Source organism: Miniopterus schreibersii, assembly GCF_964146895.1.
Source record: "Miniopterus schreibersii genome assembly, chromosome: 1".
Lineage (NCBI taxonomy): Eukaryota > Metazoa > Chordata > Mammalia > Chiroptera > Miniopteridae > Miniopterus > Miniopterus schreibersii.
Window position 1 is genome coordinate 116,217,165 of NC_138101.1, and position 18,068 is coordinate 116,235,232.

General features: G+C 39.9%; 1 protein-coding gene across 11 annotated transcripts in view; it reads right to left on the reverse strand.

Annotated features, from left to right (window-relative positions):
* Window positions 1-18,068, reverse strand: part of SVIL (supervillin) — a 239,753-nt gene that overhangs the window by 63,127 nt on the left and 158,558 nt on the right. For 6 of the 11 annotated variants that reach the window (XM_081141603.1, XM_081141601.1, XM_081141602.1 and 3 more), the window contains 4 exons: window positions 4,630-4,710; window positions 1,598-2,491; window positions 1,066-1,236; window positions 357-391 (listed from right to left, as the gene is read on the reverse strand). In XM_081141603.1, the coding sequence (XP_080997729.1) occupies window positions 357-391; window positions 1,066-1,236; window positions 1,598-2,491; window positions 4,630-4,710 (1,181 nt within the window). The remainder of the gene's footprint in view (window positions 1-356; window positions 392-1,065; window positions 1,237-1,597; window positions 2,492-4,629; window positions 4,711-18,068) is intronic. The other 5 variants (XM_081141599.1, XM_081141605.1, XM_081141606.1 and 2 more) reach the window with 1 other exon arrangement.

The following is an 18,068-nucleotide window of genomic DNA, read 5'->3' on the forward strand; positions in this document are numbered from 1 at the left end:
ATTCTGTCTGGACAGTAATTTTCTACTGTGCTATTTGCCAACCTGAGATTTAATGATGGATTTTTTGGGAAGGAATGTCTCTTCTTTATTGTTCAATAGCAGCAGTAACAAGAAAAGCCTGCTTCTTTGGATCAAATCAGCTGTTTTATTATTGCTCACTCAGCAATTCTCTCTCAAAAATAAGGGAAAGATCATCTGAAAACCATAACTAGGTTTTGTTATAGTCACAGAAAGAACATCTGCAGAAAAGTAAGAAATAGATATGCACGATAATCTCATTCTCAAAAAAGCAAAAATCTTATTTAAATCTAATCTGGGCATGATGATAAGGAAGCAAAAGGAAAACAGATACTTGCCCTCAGCAGTTGGCATTTCTGAATTTGAAGTAGACCTAGGAAAGACATTAGCAAATAATAGTAACAAAAATTAGCTGGTGAGAATAGAAGATCCATATAAGTTATCATATTAAAAGTAAAAATAAAATGCAATTAAACTTTCTTAAAGAATATCATCCTGACAATAATTCTAGTTGTGAATACACATGCACAGTTAACAGACACTATAGAGTGCATGTGCACACAGCCCAGCCAAGTGCATACCTTGTAGAGACAAACCAGAATCAAGTATGACTTATTCAACATCACTGATGATAATTTTTTAGACAAACCTTATAATTTTCAGGGATAATCAAGTGATAATACAAAACTCAGATACAACAGGTAGGGAGACAGTTATAAAATGAATATCCCTCAGTTATTTTCACTAAAACCCGGTGAATACTCAATTTGGATTCTAATTTAAAAAGGGAATAAAAAAATTAAAAACATTAAATGAAGAAAAAAATTTCTTACTTCTTACAGTTTGAGCGCAATTTAAAACTGTCTTGGGATACTGTTGTCATGGACATTCTTTAAAAGCACATTTATATAAGCCAAATAAATAACCCTTATCGATTAGATGGAAGAACTATGGAATCATCACACCCCATTTAAACAGTATCAGGACCATCGCTGTCGTGAAATCCTGTATGAGTCTTCTTAAGTTCCTAGACATACACGTGCCTACCTATCCGATTCCTTTCGTTCTGCTGATGTTATAGGTTGAGTTCTAAATCTCTCAGAAGTTTTTCTACTTTCACCAGGAGAAAAATAGCGTCGTGGTTTCCGGGATCCTCTCTCCCGTTCCACACTGGTAGGCAAGCCAACTCCTTTGGTTGACCTCTCAAACCGCGATTGGCTTTTAGAATCATTGGGAGAGAGGATACAGCAGGGGACCAGGGAGACAGAGAGAGAGAGAATAAAGCAAAGGTTTATGCATCTCACCGAGTCAAGGTACAGACACCACCAAATCCCACTGCATGCCTCTCCCATGCATGCAAAGGAGGTGGAACATTCCAGAGACCCAATCCTCCAGCTCCCCATTAGTAGGCGAAGCAGAATGGTAGTTTTGGAGCCATGTCCTATATGGTCTGCCCTGCACACTTGTGAGCTAAGCTTAAATATGACTCAATGCAGGACACAACACAAGTTGAGAAATGAATAATTCTGCCAAGGACGTGCAAGTGACACATCAGGAGGGCGTTTGAAACATCACCTACAGTTCAGGTTTCTTGCTGGCACTGGCAGACTCCAGAAATGCACTTCGGAGCTGGGCGACAGAGACCTTGGTGTCCAGCATACTCAGCTCTGAATGGGGCCCCTCAGCTTTGGAACTCTGCAACTTGGGCTCTCCTTTTACAGTTGGATCCTTACTCCTCAGGGCCTGGAGCTGAGGGGGGCCCGTGTAGTCAGACAGGGAGCGGGTGAGGACCTTGTGCTTCCTCCTAGATGCTTCTTTTTTGTGACCTGTCACTCTGGCATCTTGGGACACAGGCTCGCTCTGAACATACAAAACCATTTCGCTCCTGCCTGTTCTCTCAGTGAACTGGTGCTGAGCTTGAGGTGGGTGTGAAAGACTTTCTGGCTCCTCCTGATGTTCTAAGGTGATGGTACCATTGGTGGGTTTATCAAAGTCCTCATTTCCAGAGGGGTCCTCGTGGCTTCTTTCAAGCCCACCATCCTCCAAAGCCAAGAGTGCTTTCCTGCTTTTCTCGAGAGCTTCAGTGAGGGGCATGTCTTCTGCTTGTGATTCACAGATATGGAGAATGGGGGTATCCCTTCTCTCACCTTCAAGAACCTTCAGGGTGGGAGGCTTTATGACCTTCTGGGTGGCTGATCCCACCCAGCTGCACTCAGACACACTTTCTGGGACTTCTGAGGTCACCAGCATGGCAGTGTGCACAGGGTCTGCTGGTTGGACATAACCACGGATCGGCCGTCGTGCAGAGCCGGCTGCCTTGCTCGTGACCCTATCGAAGGCCGAGTTTTCTGACTGAAAGGACAGGTAACGCCCTGGCATGGGCTGATGTCTCCTGTGAGTTAAAGATTCTGAGGCAAGTTCAGGGCTGCTGCGAGCACTCTCCTCTTTCACCAATTTTTCTCTAACTTTAACTCTTTAAGAAAGAAAAAGGGTTAAGTTGCAAAGTGCAGTAACTGCTTAATGGGAAGGAAGCATGCGTGCATCATGGATTACCAGTGAATGGAAATAAAACCGAAGAGAGAACTACTTGTGGAGAAGCATTTTGGGTGGTTAATATCAGAAACCCACTGCTTGCAAGATGAATGATTTTGAGTCAATTTTCCAAATGTTCATTCAAATGCCAGGGTAGTGCAAAACTAACTCTACCCTTTGTAAAGCTGAGGGGTCAGATGCTATCCTGGGAGAAAGTGGATGCCTTCTAACTAAATGAATACCCAGAAGCCACAGAAAAACCCCTTGATGTACACCAGCAGTATACATGAGGACACACAGGCTGGTGCTGTACACAGCAAGCTTTCTGCATGTACAGGCCTAGCATATGACTGTGGGCAGTTTCCAGGCATACCTACACCTATTGACCAAATGTAATTTCATTGTCTCCTGGAAATGTAAGAGCATTCATGATTACTTTTTTATTGAGCTCAAGATATGACAAATAGTCACCTCTTTCGAGCACTCAACTAAACATTCACAAGCCTTTTCATGCAATGCAGACTGCAGTCATTCATTCAAAAGATGTCACCAGTTTGGACATCATTACTCCTAATAAGTCTCGCACCCAGAAAAATGTTAGAGAAAAGATATTTGTTGAAAGTATTAATAAACTGAATAATTTCTCTCCTCTGAAATAGCAATTCCTATCAGGCAGTTAGTTAAAAAGTAATGTAGAAAGAGATTACTTTGGTTCTTTCTGACGGCAAGACTGAAATCCATTTTAAAAGCTACTTTTCTACTTCTATCGCTGCAGAAGAAAAGTAGCCAAGAGCTCTGACTATGGGGTCCTAGGAGACCTCTGCTCAAAGCCTGGCTCAGTTAGTTCTAGCTGTGTGGTCTCAGTTTACCTGCCTCAGTCACTTTATCTTTTAAATGGAAAGAAAGAACAGTGACAAAATGTCCCTTGATGTTTGCAAAGCACATAGCTTTAATAGCCCTAGCTATTTCTTATTTTTATTTTTTGAAATACCACTTAGTGAGAAAGGAGAAACCATTGAAACTGCTTAGGAATGGATTACTAACTGGGGATAATTAAAAAAAAAATAGTAATAAAAAGAATACCTTTGGAGTAGGAAAAGTGATTTCTAGGGAATGTAAAACCTTTATTTACTTAAGATGAATCATCAAAAATAATTATTTCTGATATATACTTTTTAGAAGAGACTATTTCCTTAAATGACCAATGCACCCTGCTAAATTTAATATGAAAGCCTACATATTTTCCAACATAAGGTGCAGAATATCTAGGTATACTTCATTAAAGAAAAACAAAGATGCACATGAAGGGCACTTATTATGAATAATTCAGGTGAAAAAAAGGATTCTGAGTATTATTTTTCTCAGACTGGCCAGTGTTGGATGTTTTCATATTTATAAGCTTTGTTAATCAAAAGAAGACTGAAATGTGGTTCAAGTTCTCCTGTGGAATGTGTCCTTCTAATCAGACAATCTGAACGTTGTCCTCAGCAGAGAACAAAGGGACTGTTAGAAACTCAATATATGGGTGCTTTGTCCTGCCAATGACTTATTCATTCTTACTCCTTCCGCCTCTCCCTGCCCCCAACCTGAAAAATGAAATGATAGGGGTTTTTGTCTGCTTTTAAAACTACAGGCGCTCAATGTAACTTTTGAAAATTAACTATTGGTTTAGAGATAAGGCGACATGAAAACAAGGAGGCTGGAGTGCTTGGTGAAGCGATGTTGAAAAGATGGGACACCTGCTGGGTAGTTGGCCTCAGAAGGAGAGCAACCCAGAGGTGCCTGGTGGGCTGGCAGTGTGTAAAGTATAGAGAGAGGAGAAAAACAAGAGGTGTAGTCAAAAGATTTTCAAAAGGAGGACCAAAAGGAAATGCTATTAGAGGAGATTAGGACATTTGAAGGAGAAAAGCAAATGATTAGGAAGTAACTTTTGCAGCCCTATTTGAACGCGTGATTTTCAAATTCACTGCCATTAGGAAGAGGAGAATTCGCATTGGGTGACATGTGAATCAGCAGGCAAGAAGCAGGGGGAGGAGAAGCACTCAGGAAACAAGCCAAGACTTTCAACTTGGGATATACCTGGAAGGCCAGTTGATAAGTGAAGGTGTGTCCCCTTCGGAATCTTTCTGGAGAAACCACTCATGTTTGAGTTTCCCCGTACTATCATGTACAAAAAACAAAACTTCAGAAAATTTCTATTAAAATGTCAACATATACACAGAAATTAGACTCTTTATAGTTGGAAATAAAATGACATCCCATACATCTGAATAGTTTATTGGCTATCAGCTAAATTGCTATAATACTGGAGATAAGGCAGTGGGGTAATAGGTTTGGGTGTAGAAAGATGGGGATATCACTGGAGAAACAGAAGTTCAAGTCTGATTGTGACAGACTTCAGTGGTCACAGCAAAATGTACAGAAGTGATGGCAGACAGGTTCTTGCCTATCATTGTAAACCAAAACTCAAACTAAAGTGATACCAGAAAATTGGTTATAATTTAAAACCTAAAGCCTGATTTCTGTTAAGTAAAGAGTAATCCTGGCTTTTGAAAATGTATAAGCACATTTTGTCATGGGGTTTATATTCATGTTATGGAATTTCCAGGACATTTGGCTCACTACTAAAATCAAAAGATAGAAATAAATATATCTAAAGCCACCAAATATAGTGTTTTTCAGGTAAACTGAAAGTATTAAGAGTCTGTAACAGTCACATTTTGTCCACAATTCTCTTGTAAAAAGTTGGATTAAAAATACAAGGCAATTTTTTGTCCATAAGTTTCGTTAAGGTACACTGGTAAATAGCTATATATAAAAATAGTGTCCAAAACAGTACATATCAAATAAAGTTAATAAAATAAGAAAGTCAATACGATCATATCTTTAATTGTTAATCATACATTTTCCTTTTATATTTATCACTGAATAATGCAGCTGGCACAACAGTGACCAATTCTAGTTCAAGTCTATTTGATACATGTGTACTGAGTCCCCACTATGTATAAAGCACTTAGCTAAGCTCTGAGAAGAAAAACGGGGAATCAGGCATCAACCAACCATTAAGAAGCCTGTACCATGCTAGGCAAGGTAATATGTTTTTCACACATTCATTCCTCAATGAGTATTAGAATATAATGAAAGGCTGAATATGACAAAGTACAATTAACCCTTGAACAACATGGGTTTGAAATGCACAGGTCCACTTACTTGCAGGGTTTTTTCTGTAAATATGCAGTTGACCCTCTGTATCCCTGGGTTTCACATCCATGGACTGAACAAGCAACAGATGTGGGGGGCGGACTGTATGCATTGTTCAAGTTATTTTATATAAGGGACTTGAGCATCTGAGAATTCTGGTCTCCTTTGGGCGGAGGGCAGTCCTGGAACCAATCCCCCACAGATACCAAGGGATGACTGCAGTCAACTTTTTAGGGAGTCAAGTTAAACACGGTGCCCCTAACCACCACGTTGTGCAAGGGTTGGCTGTAATTAGGCCAGGCTGAAGATATTTCAGACAAAAATCATAGGCAAGAAAAACTGTGTGGTAAGTATGGAAAGCAAGACACAGGAGGACCACTCAAAGTGCTGATCTGTATGCTCCTACAACGTAGACAGGAACAGTGGAAATTCTACATGCGAGTTAAATGTTGACCAGCTCAAACCCTTGCCAATGTATCTGCAAGAGTTCTTTAATACCAAGATGTAAACACATTTTAGATCACAGCAATTCCCAAAAGAATAGAATGATAATTATAATAAAATTCTCTGAATTTTCTAAAATCGCTGTAGTCTGAGTTTTGGTTTACACTGACAGGCAAGAACCTGTCTGTCCCCACTTTTGTAAATTTTGCTGTGACCACACTGAAATCTGTCACAATCAAACTTGAACTTCTGTTTCTTCAGTAATATCCCCCATCTTTCTACACCCAAACCTATTATCCCATTGTCCTATCTCCAGTATTATAGCAATTTAGCCCGTAGCCAATAAACAATTCAGATGTATGGGACACCATTTTTTCCCAACTACAAAGAGTCTAATTTCTCAACATTTATATAAACATAGGAATAGTTTAGCATATCATGTAAAGCTAGGAAAGGATACAATGCAACATTGCACAGGATATAAAGGAAGAAGAGGGAGTAATAGATACTTGCTTTTGAAAACCATCAAGTTAATATAACCAGTATGCCTATATCACAGAGTTATTTTAAGGCTCAAGTGCTTTTCGTAGAATAGAGTGCTTTGTAAACTGTGAAGTGCTAAACAACTTTCTGAACAGGACCTTCACTGAGAAGAATAAAACTTGGTGAGCATCACCATAAAAAATTATCAGGAGAGTTAAGAGTATGTTTAGTTGGCATTTGTAAAATGAAAATCATAGACAAGGGGACTTGCTGGGCTCCATTTATTCATTACAACTTAGATATGGGACTGGCCAAAAAACCAGCTAACTACTACCATGGTAGGGGATACTCAATACCTGCTCCCTTTTATTGAATTTATTGGGGTGACATTGATTAATAAAATTATATAGGTTTCAGGTGCACAATTCCACAGCACATCATCTGTACCCCGTGTTGTGTTTATCACCCCAAGTCAAGTCTCCATCTATCACCATTTATCCCCCTTATACATTTCTCCCCCTCCCCCTCTCCCCCTGGCAATCACCACACTGTTGTCTGTATCAATGAGCTTTTTCTTTCTTTTTCTTTCCTTTGTTGCTCAATCCCTTCACCAACACACCCACCCAGCCCAAATAAATTTTGACATTTAATATATTTCACAAATGTATGTAATGAGAAAGAACATATGAGAAGTCATTGTGCTGAGAACATCTTAAGCCCTTCAAAATGCTGGTCTCCTCCTTTCTTCATAGACAACATAGTATTGCATGTTTATGAGTTACTGTTTTTATATTTTAAAGAGATGATACATTCATTGTCCCAATTCAGAAGTCATGTGATTTTAAGGAGAATGGGCCCAGCCTCACCAGGAGGGCCTGAGGTTTGACTCAAATAATTTTAAAGCAGGAGCGATTTAGAACAGTATTTCTCCAAGTGAGGCTTTTGGGACACAGATTGGCTAAGGCACTAATTTAGGTGAGGTTTTCTGCCATCCAAACCAGAAAATAAAGACAAGGGGTGAGGAGATACCTAAATGTAATTAAACACTCATTGTTTAATTAAACTAGGCTGTCCTGGGCACCTTCTATCCACTGTACTGCAGACTCTGGTCACTTCTCAGTCCTTTTCTTACTCACCTACTTGTGAAGTACAGCACTCCCATCTTAGCACTCCCATTTTCTACCCTTACAATAGCTACTTTGAAGATAAGCAAGAGCAACAAAATTTGGTAGAAACAATGACCTCCTCCCCTCCCCTGGCTCTTTGTAAAGATTTCGGCCCACAAAATTCCAGGGAATAGCTAACCGAAGAAGGTTAATTAATGCTTATCTTAGCTTCTGTATGCTGTTTCGCTAGTCCCCCACCTGCTCTCCCTCCCCAACCAGGATATGGTTTTTGCCTTTATATTCTCCCTGCGAAGCCTGTTCGGGGCTGTGAGTTTTGTTAGGGCAGGAGTCTGCTCGCAGTCGATGGCTAATAAATCTCCAAACGGTCAATTTGGTATCTGTGTGAATTGATCTTGCGTAAGACGGGTATAACACTAGCAGCATTTGATGCTCACGCCCTTCACCTGTCTTCTATCTCACTCACCACCTGCACTTTTATAGTTTAGGGTGCCCACGGCTCTGTCTCCTTTCTTCCTCCATCAACAGTCTAAGCCTTGATCTCATCCAGTTTTCACTTCCATGCAGTGAATCTTTCAACATTTATCTCCACTCCAATCTCCCCCTTGAACTCAGACTCCTGCATTCAACTGGCCACTTGACATTTCCATTTGGATATCTAACAGACATCTTAAATTTCACATGTCCAAACAATTAACTCTTCATTTATTTCAAGCCTCACTTGCACCGGAGCCATCCCTAGTTCAGCAAATGGCCACTCCTGCTTTGTGGTGCCCTGGCCAAAAATTTGAGCTTACCTTTGATTCATCTGTTTCTCTCATACCCCACATCTAAATCATGAGCAAATCCTATTATTACCTTCAAAATATAACCTCTTTTCACTACCTTTGCTGCTATCATTCAAGTTCAAGCCACCACCACCTCCCACCCAGATTACTGAGAAGACCTAATTATTCTAACTATTTTCATGCTTGCTCACCTACAGTATATTTTCAGCTTAGCAACTAGAGGAATTATTTTTAAATGGAAAGCAGATCTGTCTTTCCTCTTTTCAAAACTCTTATATGGCTTAATTTAGAGCAAAACCCAAAGTCCTCATGATGAGTTACAGGCACTTTTGGACCTGCCTACCTGTTCCCACACATCTCATCCCTATCACGTCCTCCCAGCCCATGCTCCTGCCTCCTTTCTGGTGGAGGCACCTCCTCAAACACTCCACACACAGTGTGCATGCAGGGGGCATGGCTTGCTTCCTCACTTTGTGTAGTTCTCTGCTCAACTACCATCTCCTCAGAGAGACCTTTCTAACCACATTATATCAAATAGCAACCCCCCATCTTTTTTCCTTCTACCTTCACTGATTCTCTTGAATTTTCTTCACCTGTCACATTACATACTGATTTGTCTCCCAGTCCACTAGGGTGCATATACTTCTTAAAAGAAGAGGCTGCTGGATCACCAGCACTCATTCAGTGTATAGCAAACAATACCTCAATAAATGTTTGTGGAGTGGAGGAATTGTTAAATGATAATCTCCACAACAATTCTCTGAGGTATTCTTATCCTAATTTTATAGGTGAAGAAACAAAGGTGCAAAAAAGTATACTAACTGCCCAAGATGACAAGTTGTTTAATGAAAGGATGGGCCTAACACAGTCCGGCCTATATCTACTCCTCCAGAGCCACAGGCTTCTGCACTCTGGAAAAGGACTGCCTCCCTGGCTTGAATGAGTCATGAAGTAGTTGAGATGCCAGTGCTCATGTGCTTCAGGGCTCAGCATGGAAGGCACAAAGGTGTGGTGGTCACATTCACAGCTCTGACCAGATGTTGGTCTCTCTAGCAGACAGTCGCTCAATTACCTGTAAATCCTGCAAAACCCAATCACCTTCTTCCTCTCTTTCTCCAAATGTACAACACGAAATCAAAGGAGTCCAGCAGTGAAGAGCAATTGGACTCAGAGGGCACTCACTGCTGAGGTGGGGTCGGGGTAGGGGGAGAAGGGGGATGCTGAGGCCCATACTTGGCAAGGTGGGTAAAATTCTGTCTCCTTCTACCACCAAAGCAATCTATACCAGAGGACCTGTGTAAGAATTACTCACTTGGAAATGAGAAAATTCATGGGAGAAATAAACTAAGAACAGGAGATATTAGATGTTATGTGGGAGGAATTATAACTACTCTGAGGACCAAGGGGATATTTCAGTTCAGCTGGACTGATCGTCCCTGCTCCTCAGTCAGAACAAATAATAATGTGACATGATATCTAATGTACGAAATCTAATTCCCACTTTCACAGGCACGTTCAGGCTCAACATCACAACAGCTAAATGTCAACTGTTCATCAATAAATATCCATGCGTTAGCCATGACATGTGTAATGCCAGCATCAGGGAAAATAATTTTAGAATGCACAACCGACTTGTGTTTTGAATATTCAGTAGGAAATCTGAAATTAAAAATCAACTTTGTATAAACTACCTTGTAAATTTAAATTACAACCACTTAAGATGGATTTCTTTATTGAGAATATTATAAACAATTAACATTAACATTTCTCCTATGATTTTAAATCATTTCATCAAACTCTTATATAACTGCTTTTGAATTGATAAAAAACAAAATACTCAAAGAATTTGATTCTATATATTAAAAATCTAAAACTATAGCAGAGAAAATGGATTGCTGATTGTCAGGGCCCAGGGGAGGGGGAGTTTGACTACAAAAGCACAAGAGAGAATATGGGGGCTGATAGAGCCATTCTATACCTTGGATGTAGTGATAGTTACACAACTTTATATATTTGTCAAAATTCACAGAATTTTACTAAGAAGGGTGAATTTACTCTACATAAATTACACCTTAATAAAAATAATATTAAAAAAACCAAAGCCTTCTAGAATCTTTAACTGCTTCACAGTTGGTCTCTGTAAGAGTCACAGCTCAGGGATTTACTTCGACACAGATGTTTAGTTTAGTTAATGGGATTTTTAAATTCAAGTATCTTTTCTCATCCTTTAAAAACAAAATGTTAATAAATAAAAAGTCAATAAAATGTAGACCGCACACAGTCAATTCCACAAAATCTGTTTTGGATCTTTTTTCTTTCTTTTCTTCAGATTTTCTTCCTGAAGCCCAAAGAGACTGAGAAACCTGAGTTAAGAACTGAGGAGAGCCCAGATTGGGCACTGTGAGTGTTTACACTGGTGAGGAAGCTAAATTCTTTATTTGAAAAGCTGATTAAAAGCCTGCCTTGGCTCCCAAAAATGGTGAATCAGAGTACAGAGTTGATCTGGCTAATTCACCCCAAAACTACACAACATGATGGAAGTTTGGGGCTGAGTTCTCCACTGTGGAGCACACTGAAGGTGCCTAAGGGATGCCCAACCTCAGATTAAACGCCACATCATTGCATAAAAATACAAAACTAACTTCTGGCATTGTTTTGGAGAAACTGTATTAAAGCAGGTGAGTTTTAAAAAATATGAAAAAAAGAGATCACTTCTAGATAGTGGTAACAATGTCTTGGGTTCTTTTATTTATTTAAACCTTGCATGGATGCTGTTATTTTTTGCAGTATTCCTTAATGTGTGCTTAACTACTTTTCATGATTAAGGCTTGGTTAAAATACAAACAGTGGGAAGGATTAGTTTTATAGAATATAATGAGTTGAATATATGATATGACCAGGCTACGACAGCTTAAGTAGAGTCAAGAATCAATGTTGATTGACAGAGGCACAGGGGTGATGGAAACTTTTTCTATTTTGACTGGGGTAAAGGTATTACTTTCCCAAAACTCACCAACCTGCATCATCCTTATACTATGTACATTTTGATATATATTATACCCCAATTAAAAAGCATATCACTGTTGAATTACAGAGTGAGGATTTTTTGAGTAATAAAAGGTAGAAATTCAGAGTCTTCTTGGGGCAGAAGTAGGATAAACATGTGATAACCAATTTCTTCCATCCCACTGAGCTAATCTCAGTGAATGCTAAATGCTGCAACCTTGGCCAGGAAAGGGTGAAGGCAAGAGGAAGCTCACACAGACAGAATTGTCTGAGAAAGCATTGGGCTCTGAGAAGGGCTGTGGTGGGCCTTCTGAAATGGATCCCGTTGGTACTTCCCAGCTGGATTTGCACTGCCATGTCTCCTGCGTGGATTCTAAGGACCCCTCCTAGAACAAAATAATCTAGGGACTCGATTGCCTTAGTCATGGGACCAGCCCTGAAGCAGCTTTTCAGGGCTGGAGGCTCAGTTTGCCAGGCCTCAAAAGCAGCCAATGGTTTTTTTGCTCACTTACTGTGATTCCCATTCACAGTTTAACAACATTTATGAGCACATTGACTCAAGAGCATAATATAAGAATTCTAACCTCAAAGTGGAAAAAGCTTCATAGCATAAACAAATGCTACTCAAACATGTTCTGCTGACTGGTGACACTGGCCATGGTTAGATAAAAGGATTGCTCCAGAGAAAGTGAACATCACTAGCCAGCTGACTTTTCCTTCATAGCATGACTCTGTGGATAAAGGAAACGACTCAGGATTTACATTCAGGCACAAATCCCTATAGATTACGGGCTGATTAATGGTTTGCAGGTTGGCTATTTCAAGCAGTACTGCTATAGTTTGGTGACACTAAGAAAACAAAAAGCAGCAGAACATTCATTCAAAAATGATTTATTGAGCCATGTGGTATGTGCTAGACTCTAGGCAATAGCAGGGAAGGACATAAGAAAATGACTAAGACAAGGTACCTATGTTTCTGATAAGGCTTCTACTAAAGTAATGCTGTCATTGAGATCACCCTCACCAATATTACAATTTGGCATAATATCAAAGTCATGGTGCCATTCATGGTTTGGGGGAATCATGACAAAATTGCTAAAATCCCTTCCTGGGTGTGTCAGGATTTTGAGCATTCAAATGTCCTTCTTCCTAAGACATGAGGTGTGGGTGAAGATGCATTTGTGAGACACCCAATTTGGTTCATGATCTTTCTCCTCTTTTCCCTTTTGCAGAATCATAATCAATGAAAAGCTAGACTGATAACATTAGGGATCCCTATACCAAGCCAAGCTTTAGCTTTATAACTGTACTAGGAAAAAATCCAATCTGACAGTGAGAAGACAGATTGGTTTGAGAGTCTAAGTACTAGAGAATGTTTAAGAGATTCCAAAAATGATTCCAGATTCTATAAAAACTTAGAAAGGTCCAGAAAGCAGGGCAGATGAGAAGGTAGCCTCTCTGGACATGCTCTCATTTGTCAACAGCTCAATTAGAAAGAGAAACCCAGATGTCATCAGACACTGCAGACAACAGGTGGGCCAAGACCACCTGTGCTATTGATGATTCACCTTCGTTAATGTACCCAAGATTGGAGTAGCCATGTTGGTCATCGTCACATAAAGAACTTGCTATCAATTAAAACTCCTAGGTCTGTTTCCCATGAATTACTATTAAATCAGGTTTCCCAATACTGACCTTATACACTGATTTTTCCCCCCTCTAAATACAGAACTTTATTAAATTGCATCTTGTTAGTTTCCAACAACAAGCACATGTTAGTTGCTCCAGGTACATGTGTTCCCTTGCCTCCATGCTCATGTTCCCTCTCCTTTCTCTCTGGCCCTTCCTCTCATTTCTCTTCCTGCTCCATTCCTCCCTCCTGTCTCTTTCTTTATGTCACCAAACTTATTTACAGTGCCTCCTCCAGAAATCTGATCACCCTAGCATCAATATATTCCAGATTATCCAATGAAATGGCAAATAGGACCAAGTTAATGGAAAACTTAACTTGGAACCAGAGACTTCATTATCTCATATCTGGGTAACTGTGAACATCACGTCAGTGGCCCCCATGACAGGAATCAATTTTCTTTCAAATCAACCCTCTACACTCCTCCAGAGTGATATTTCTAAAAAACATAATCAATCATCCTTGCTCTAAAATCCTTCAGGCACTTCCCATTGTCCACAAGGAAAAGGCCAAAAGCCTTGATGTGTCCATCTGAGGCACTCTGGGATTGGTCCCCACCTGGCTCTAAGCCTCATTGTCCCCTTCCTTCTAGGTCTACAATGGAAGTCTGTGCCTTCCCGCCTGGGGCAGCCTCCCATCCAGTCCTGTTAACTCAAAATATTTTTAAGGACTTGGTTCAATTAAGATCACTTCTCCAAGGAGGAAGAAGTAATATACCATTTTTTGTATTCACATGGCACCCAACCTTGTCTTCTAGAACCTTAATTACCCCATTGTGCTATAGTTATTTTCCACACTTAAAAAAAAAGATATACCCAGCTAGAAGCACAGTGACTGGCATAAGAAGGTTCAATGGCTCAATATAATTTTTTACAAAACTACCTTAGAGTAGAAATTAACACATAAATCAACACCTATGAGGTACACACAGATGGATGGATGCCTACCGAGTTGGAATATTCTTAGACTACAAGTTTTCATTGTTTATGAGGACAAGGCTCTCTAGTATGTTATGTAAATCCACATAAACTGTTTATATAATACCCCTGATCTTCTTTCCGAAAATCTCTAACCTTCAAAGGGCAAAAACAGAAAACTCTCTTTTCCACTATGATGGAAACTAGAACTGACATAAATAACAAGAGCAGAGTATATGGAAAGAACTGATGGATTCAAATAACTTAAAATAGATTTTTAAACTAAGTAAACTCCAGGGTTAATTCTGTTAGTTCTTTAACATCAAGCATGTATTTTGTGGGGTCTGGGAGAGAGCCCACTTCCCATAGAGAAGAGGCTACCTTCCCTGGGAGAGGATTATAGAGTTACTGAGGATGAGAGAACCGTGAGATGGTGACCTTGGGTGTAACAGAACCCTTTTAATGATGTGGTAACTGGCTGGCAGAGAATTATATTACCAGGAAATAAGAACTAACCCTCAGTTGTCACAGAGGAGCTGCTCTTGGTTCATGTCCCTCAGTATATAACGATACGCCTTAACTTCCTATAACCCCTAAGAGTCAACAGATGAAAACAGTGCTTCGGGATACCAAAGTGAGGTCAAGTGCAGCACAATAAAATTAGTTTCACCCTATAGGTGTGCAGCTCTAATTATGGAACAGCTTCTAATTATAAAACATTATTCAGTTTAAGAAAAATGGCTATTAACTTCTGCATCTCAATACAAAAAACAGTTTATCCGCTAAAATTGCTTGTTTGGAAGAAGTGTTGATGATTGCCTTGGAGGTAAACATAGATGCATGAATGTTCAAGGGCTCACACACACAGGCAAATTTCTGCATTTAAAATCTGGCAGGCATTTGAATTTTCAGGACATAGTAGCAAGTATTTTGGGTAACATATTCATATTGAAGTCAATGAACAGAAATTGCCAGTGAGAAGAGAATAAAATAAAAAGAAAATGGGAATGAGTTCAGCATATGTTAACAGCCAAAGCTCGGAGAGCAGGGACAGGAAAGCAGATGTTGGGGTGCGGGGGCTGAAAGGTGAAAAGGATTCCATCCCACTACTGGGAGAAACCTCAAGGTCTCTCTTTGGAGAGTGGATCCTTAGAAGTCTCTGTTTTTCAGGACATTCTGCTGTGATATGGAGCACAGGAAGGTTCTACAACCTTCCTGCCACTGGAGAGACAGGCAGAGAGTAGTGCTGATGGTCAAGAGGCAGTTATCTCCCTCAGCATGTCATGTGGACATTTCTATTAGTGCAGGTAAGCAAACAATTAACTAAAACAATGAGCTTGAGGCTCTGGGGACAGTTTTTAGAGCCGCACCTCTCACTGGAGACAAATGCAATCAGAAATAAACTAAGAACACAACGTAAGTCCCTTTCCTTCTTAGGTGGCTCATCTGCATGTCACAGTGCTACAGAAAAGGTTCTTTCTGGAGGGCACTTGTTCTGTCTTCTTGAGCCCGTCTACAGATCTCTGGTGTCACAGGGAGCCCTGTCCAAACCATCATTTACCAAGCAGCTGTCCCGGGTAAAATTTTAACACCAGTGCTGCATAAAACCACCATAATCATTTTCTGGCCACTAATGTTACAATTTGTTCAGTGAGAGGAGTAATGAGGATTACAAGTAGAGTAATAATAAAAAGTGAAAGATGGCTTTCTAGAGTAGATCACCACCAGAAAACTAGATGTCATTCTCCTCTTGCCAATTGCATAGCCCACTGCAAATAGCGAGTCACAGTTGATACCCAGGAAAACAGCAGCTGTGGTCATGGGTAGTGTCTCTACTCACAGAAGTGGCCAATATGTTACATTTAAAAATTCTATTTGTTTGTTTGCTTATTTATTTATAATCCTCACCCATTTATGTTTTTATTAATTTTAGAGAGAGAGCAAGGGAGGGGAGGGCAGGGAGGGGGGAGAGAGAGAGAGAAAGAGAGAGAAACATCTATCGGTTGCCTCCTGCACGTGTCCAGACTGGGACTGAACCCACAACCATTCCGTGCATAGGACACCAATCAAGTAAGCCACAGGGGCCAGGACTATTCACTTTTTAATACTAAGAGATACACAAAGTAGAAAATTCAATAAGAGCTTTGATTCAGGATATCTAACAGTATCAGCTCAGATTTTTAAAAATTTGAATAACCCATGGCCCCAAATAACTTTAAATTTTATTCTAAAATTCACAGGTGGATGAATTAACAAAGAATGGTTCATATTAAGTAATACTATCTCTCCAGAAAACACAATTTTTAAATTCTAAGTTTACTGGGGTTGGCAGAATTGGGAAGTAGGGTCTGGGAGGTGTCTTATACTCCATTCCGTTACTATGAATGTTCTTTTTCATTATTTTATAATTTTTAAATTTTATTTTGTTTAAAATATTACAGATGTCCCTTTTTCTCCCCAATGACTCATTCCATGCTGTCTCATGCCCCTCCCCAGTCCCTCTCCCCACCATTGTCCCTGTCCTTGGGTTGTGCATATATGCATATAAATTCTTTAGTTACTCTCTCCTCCTCCACCCATCTGCCCTCCTCCATCCCTCTGACATTTGTCAGTCTCATCTATGCTTCCATGTGATTGAATCTATTCCAAGTATAAGCGAGATCATGTGATGTTTGTAATTCTCTGCCTGGAATATTTCACGTAGCATAATTTTCTCCAGGTCGATCCATACTGTCCCAAAGGGTACGAGATTCTTCTTCTTTACAGCTGCGTAGTATTCCACGGTGTAAATGTCCCACAGCTTTTTTATCCACTCATCTACTGATGGGCACTAGGGCTATTTCCAGATCTTAGCTATTGTAAACTGTGCTGCTATGAACATCGGGGTACATATATTCTTTCTGATTAGTGTTTCAGGATTCTTAGGATACATTCCAAGGAGTGGAATCAATGGGTCAAAAGGCAGCTCCGTTTTTAATTTTTTGAGGAACCTCCATACTGTTTTCCATAGTGGCTGCACCAGTCTGCATTCCCACCAGCAATGTACTAGGGTTCCCCTTTCTCCACACCTTCGCCAGCACAAGTATTTTGTTGATTTATTGATGGTAGCCATTCTGACAGGTGTGAAGTGATACCTCATTGTGGTTTTAATTTGCATCTCTCTGATGATTAGCGAAGTCGAGCATTTTCTCATGTGTCTCTTGGCCATCTGAACGTCCTCTTTGGACAAGTGTCTATTCAAGTACTTTGCCCATTTCTTAATTGGGTTGTTTGTCTTCTTCTTGCTGAGTAATGTGAGTTCTTTGTACACTTTGGAAATTAGCCTCTTATCAGATACATCCTTGGCAAATATGTTTTCCCAGGCTGTGGGATTCCTTTGTATTTTGAGGCCGTTTTCTTTTGCTGTGCAGAAGCTTTTCAGTTTGATGTAGTCCCGTGTTGTTTTTTTTTCCTTTGTTTCTCTTGCCCTAGGAGATGTATAAGTGAAAATTCCACTACGTTGGATTCTGTGACTTTAATGCCTGTGTTTTCTTCCAGGATTTTTATAGTTTCATGACTTACATTTAAGTCTTTTATCCATTTTGAGTTTATTTTTGTGTATGGTGAAAGTTGGTGGTCTAGTTTCATTTTTTTGCATGTATCTGTCCAATTTTCCCAGCACCACTTATTGAAGAGACTGTCTTTACTCCATTGTATGCTCTTGCCTCCTTTGTCAAATATTAACTGACCATAATGGTGTGGATCTATTTCTGGGGTCTCTGTTCTGTTCCATTAATCTATATGTCTGTTGTTGTACCAATACCAGGCCGTTTTGATTATAGTGGCTTTGTAATATAGTTTGCAGTCTGGTAATGTGATCCCTCCC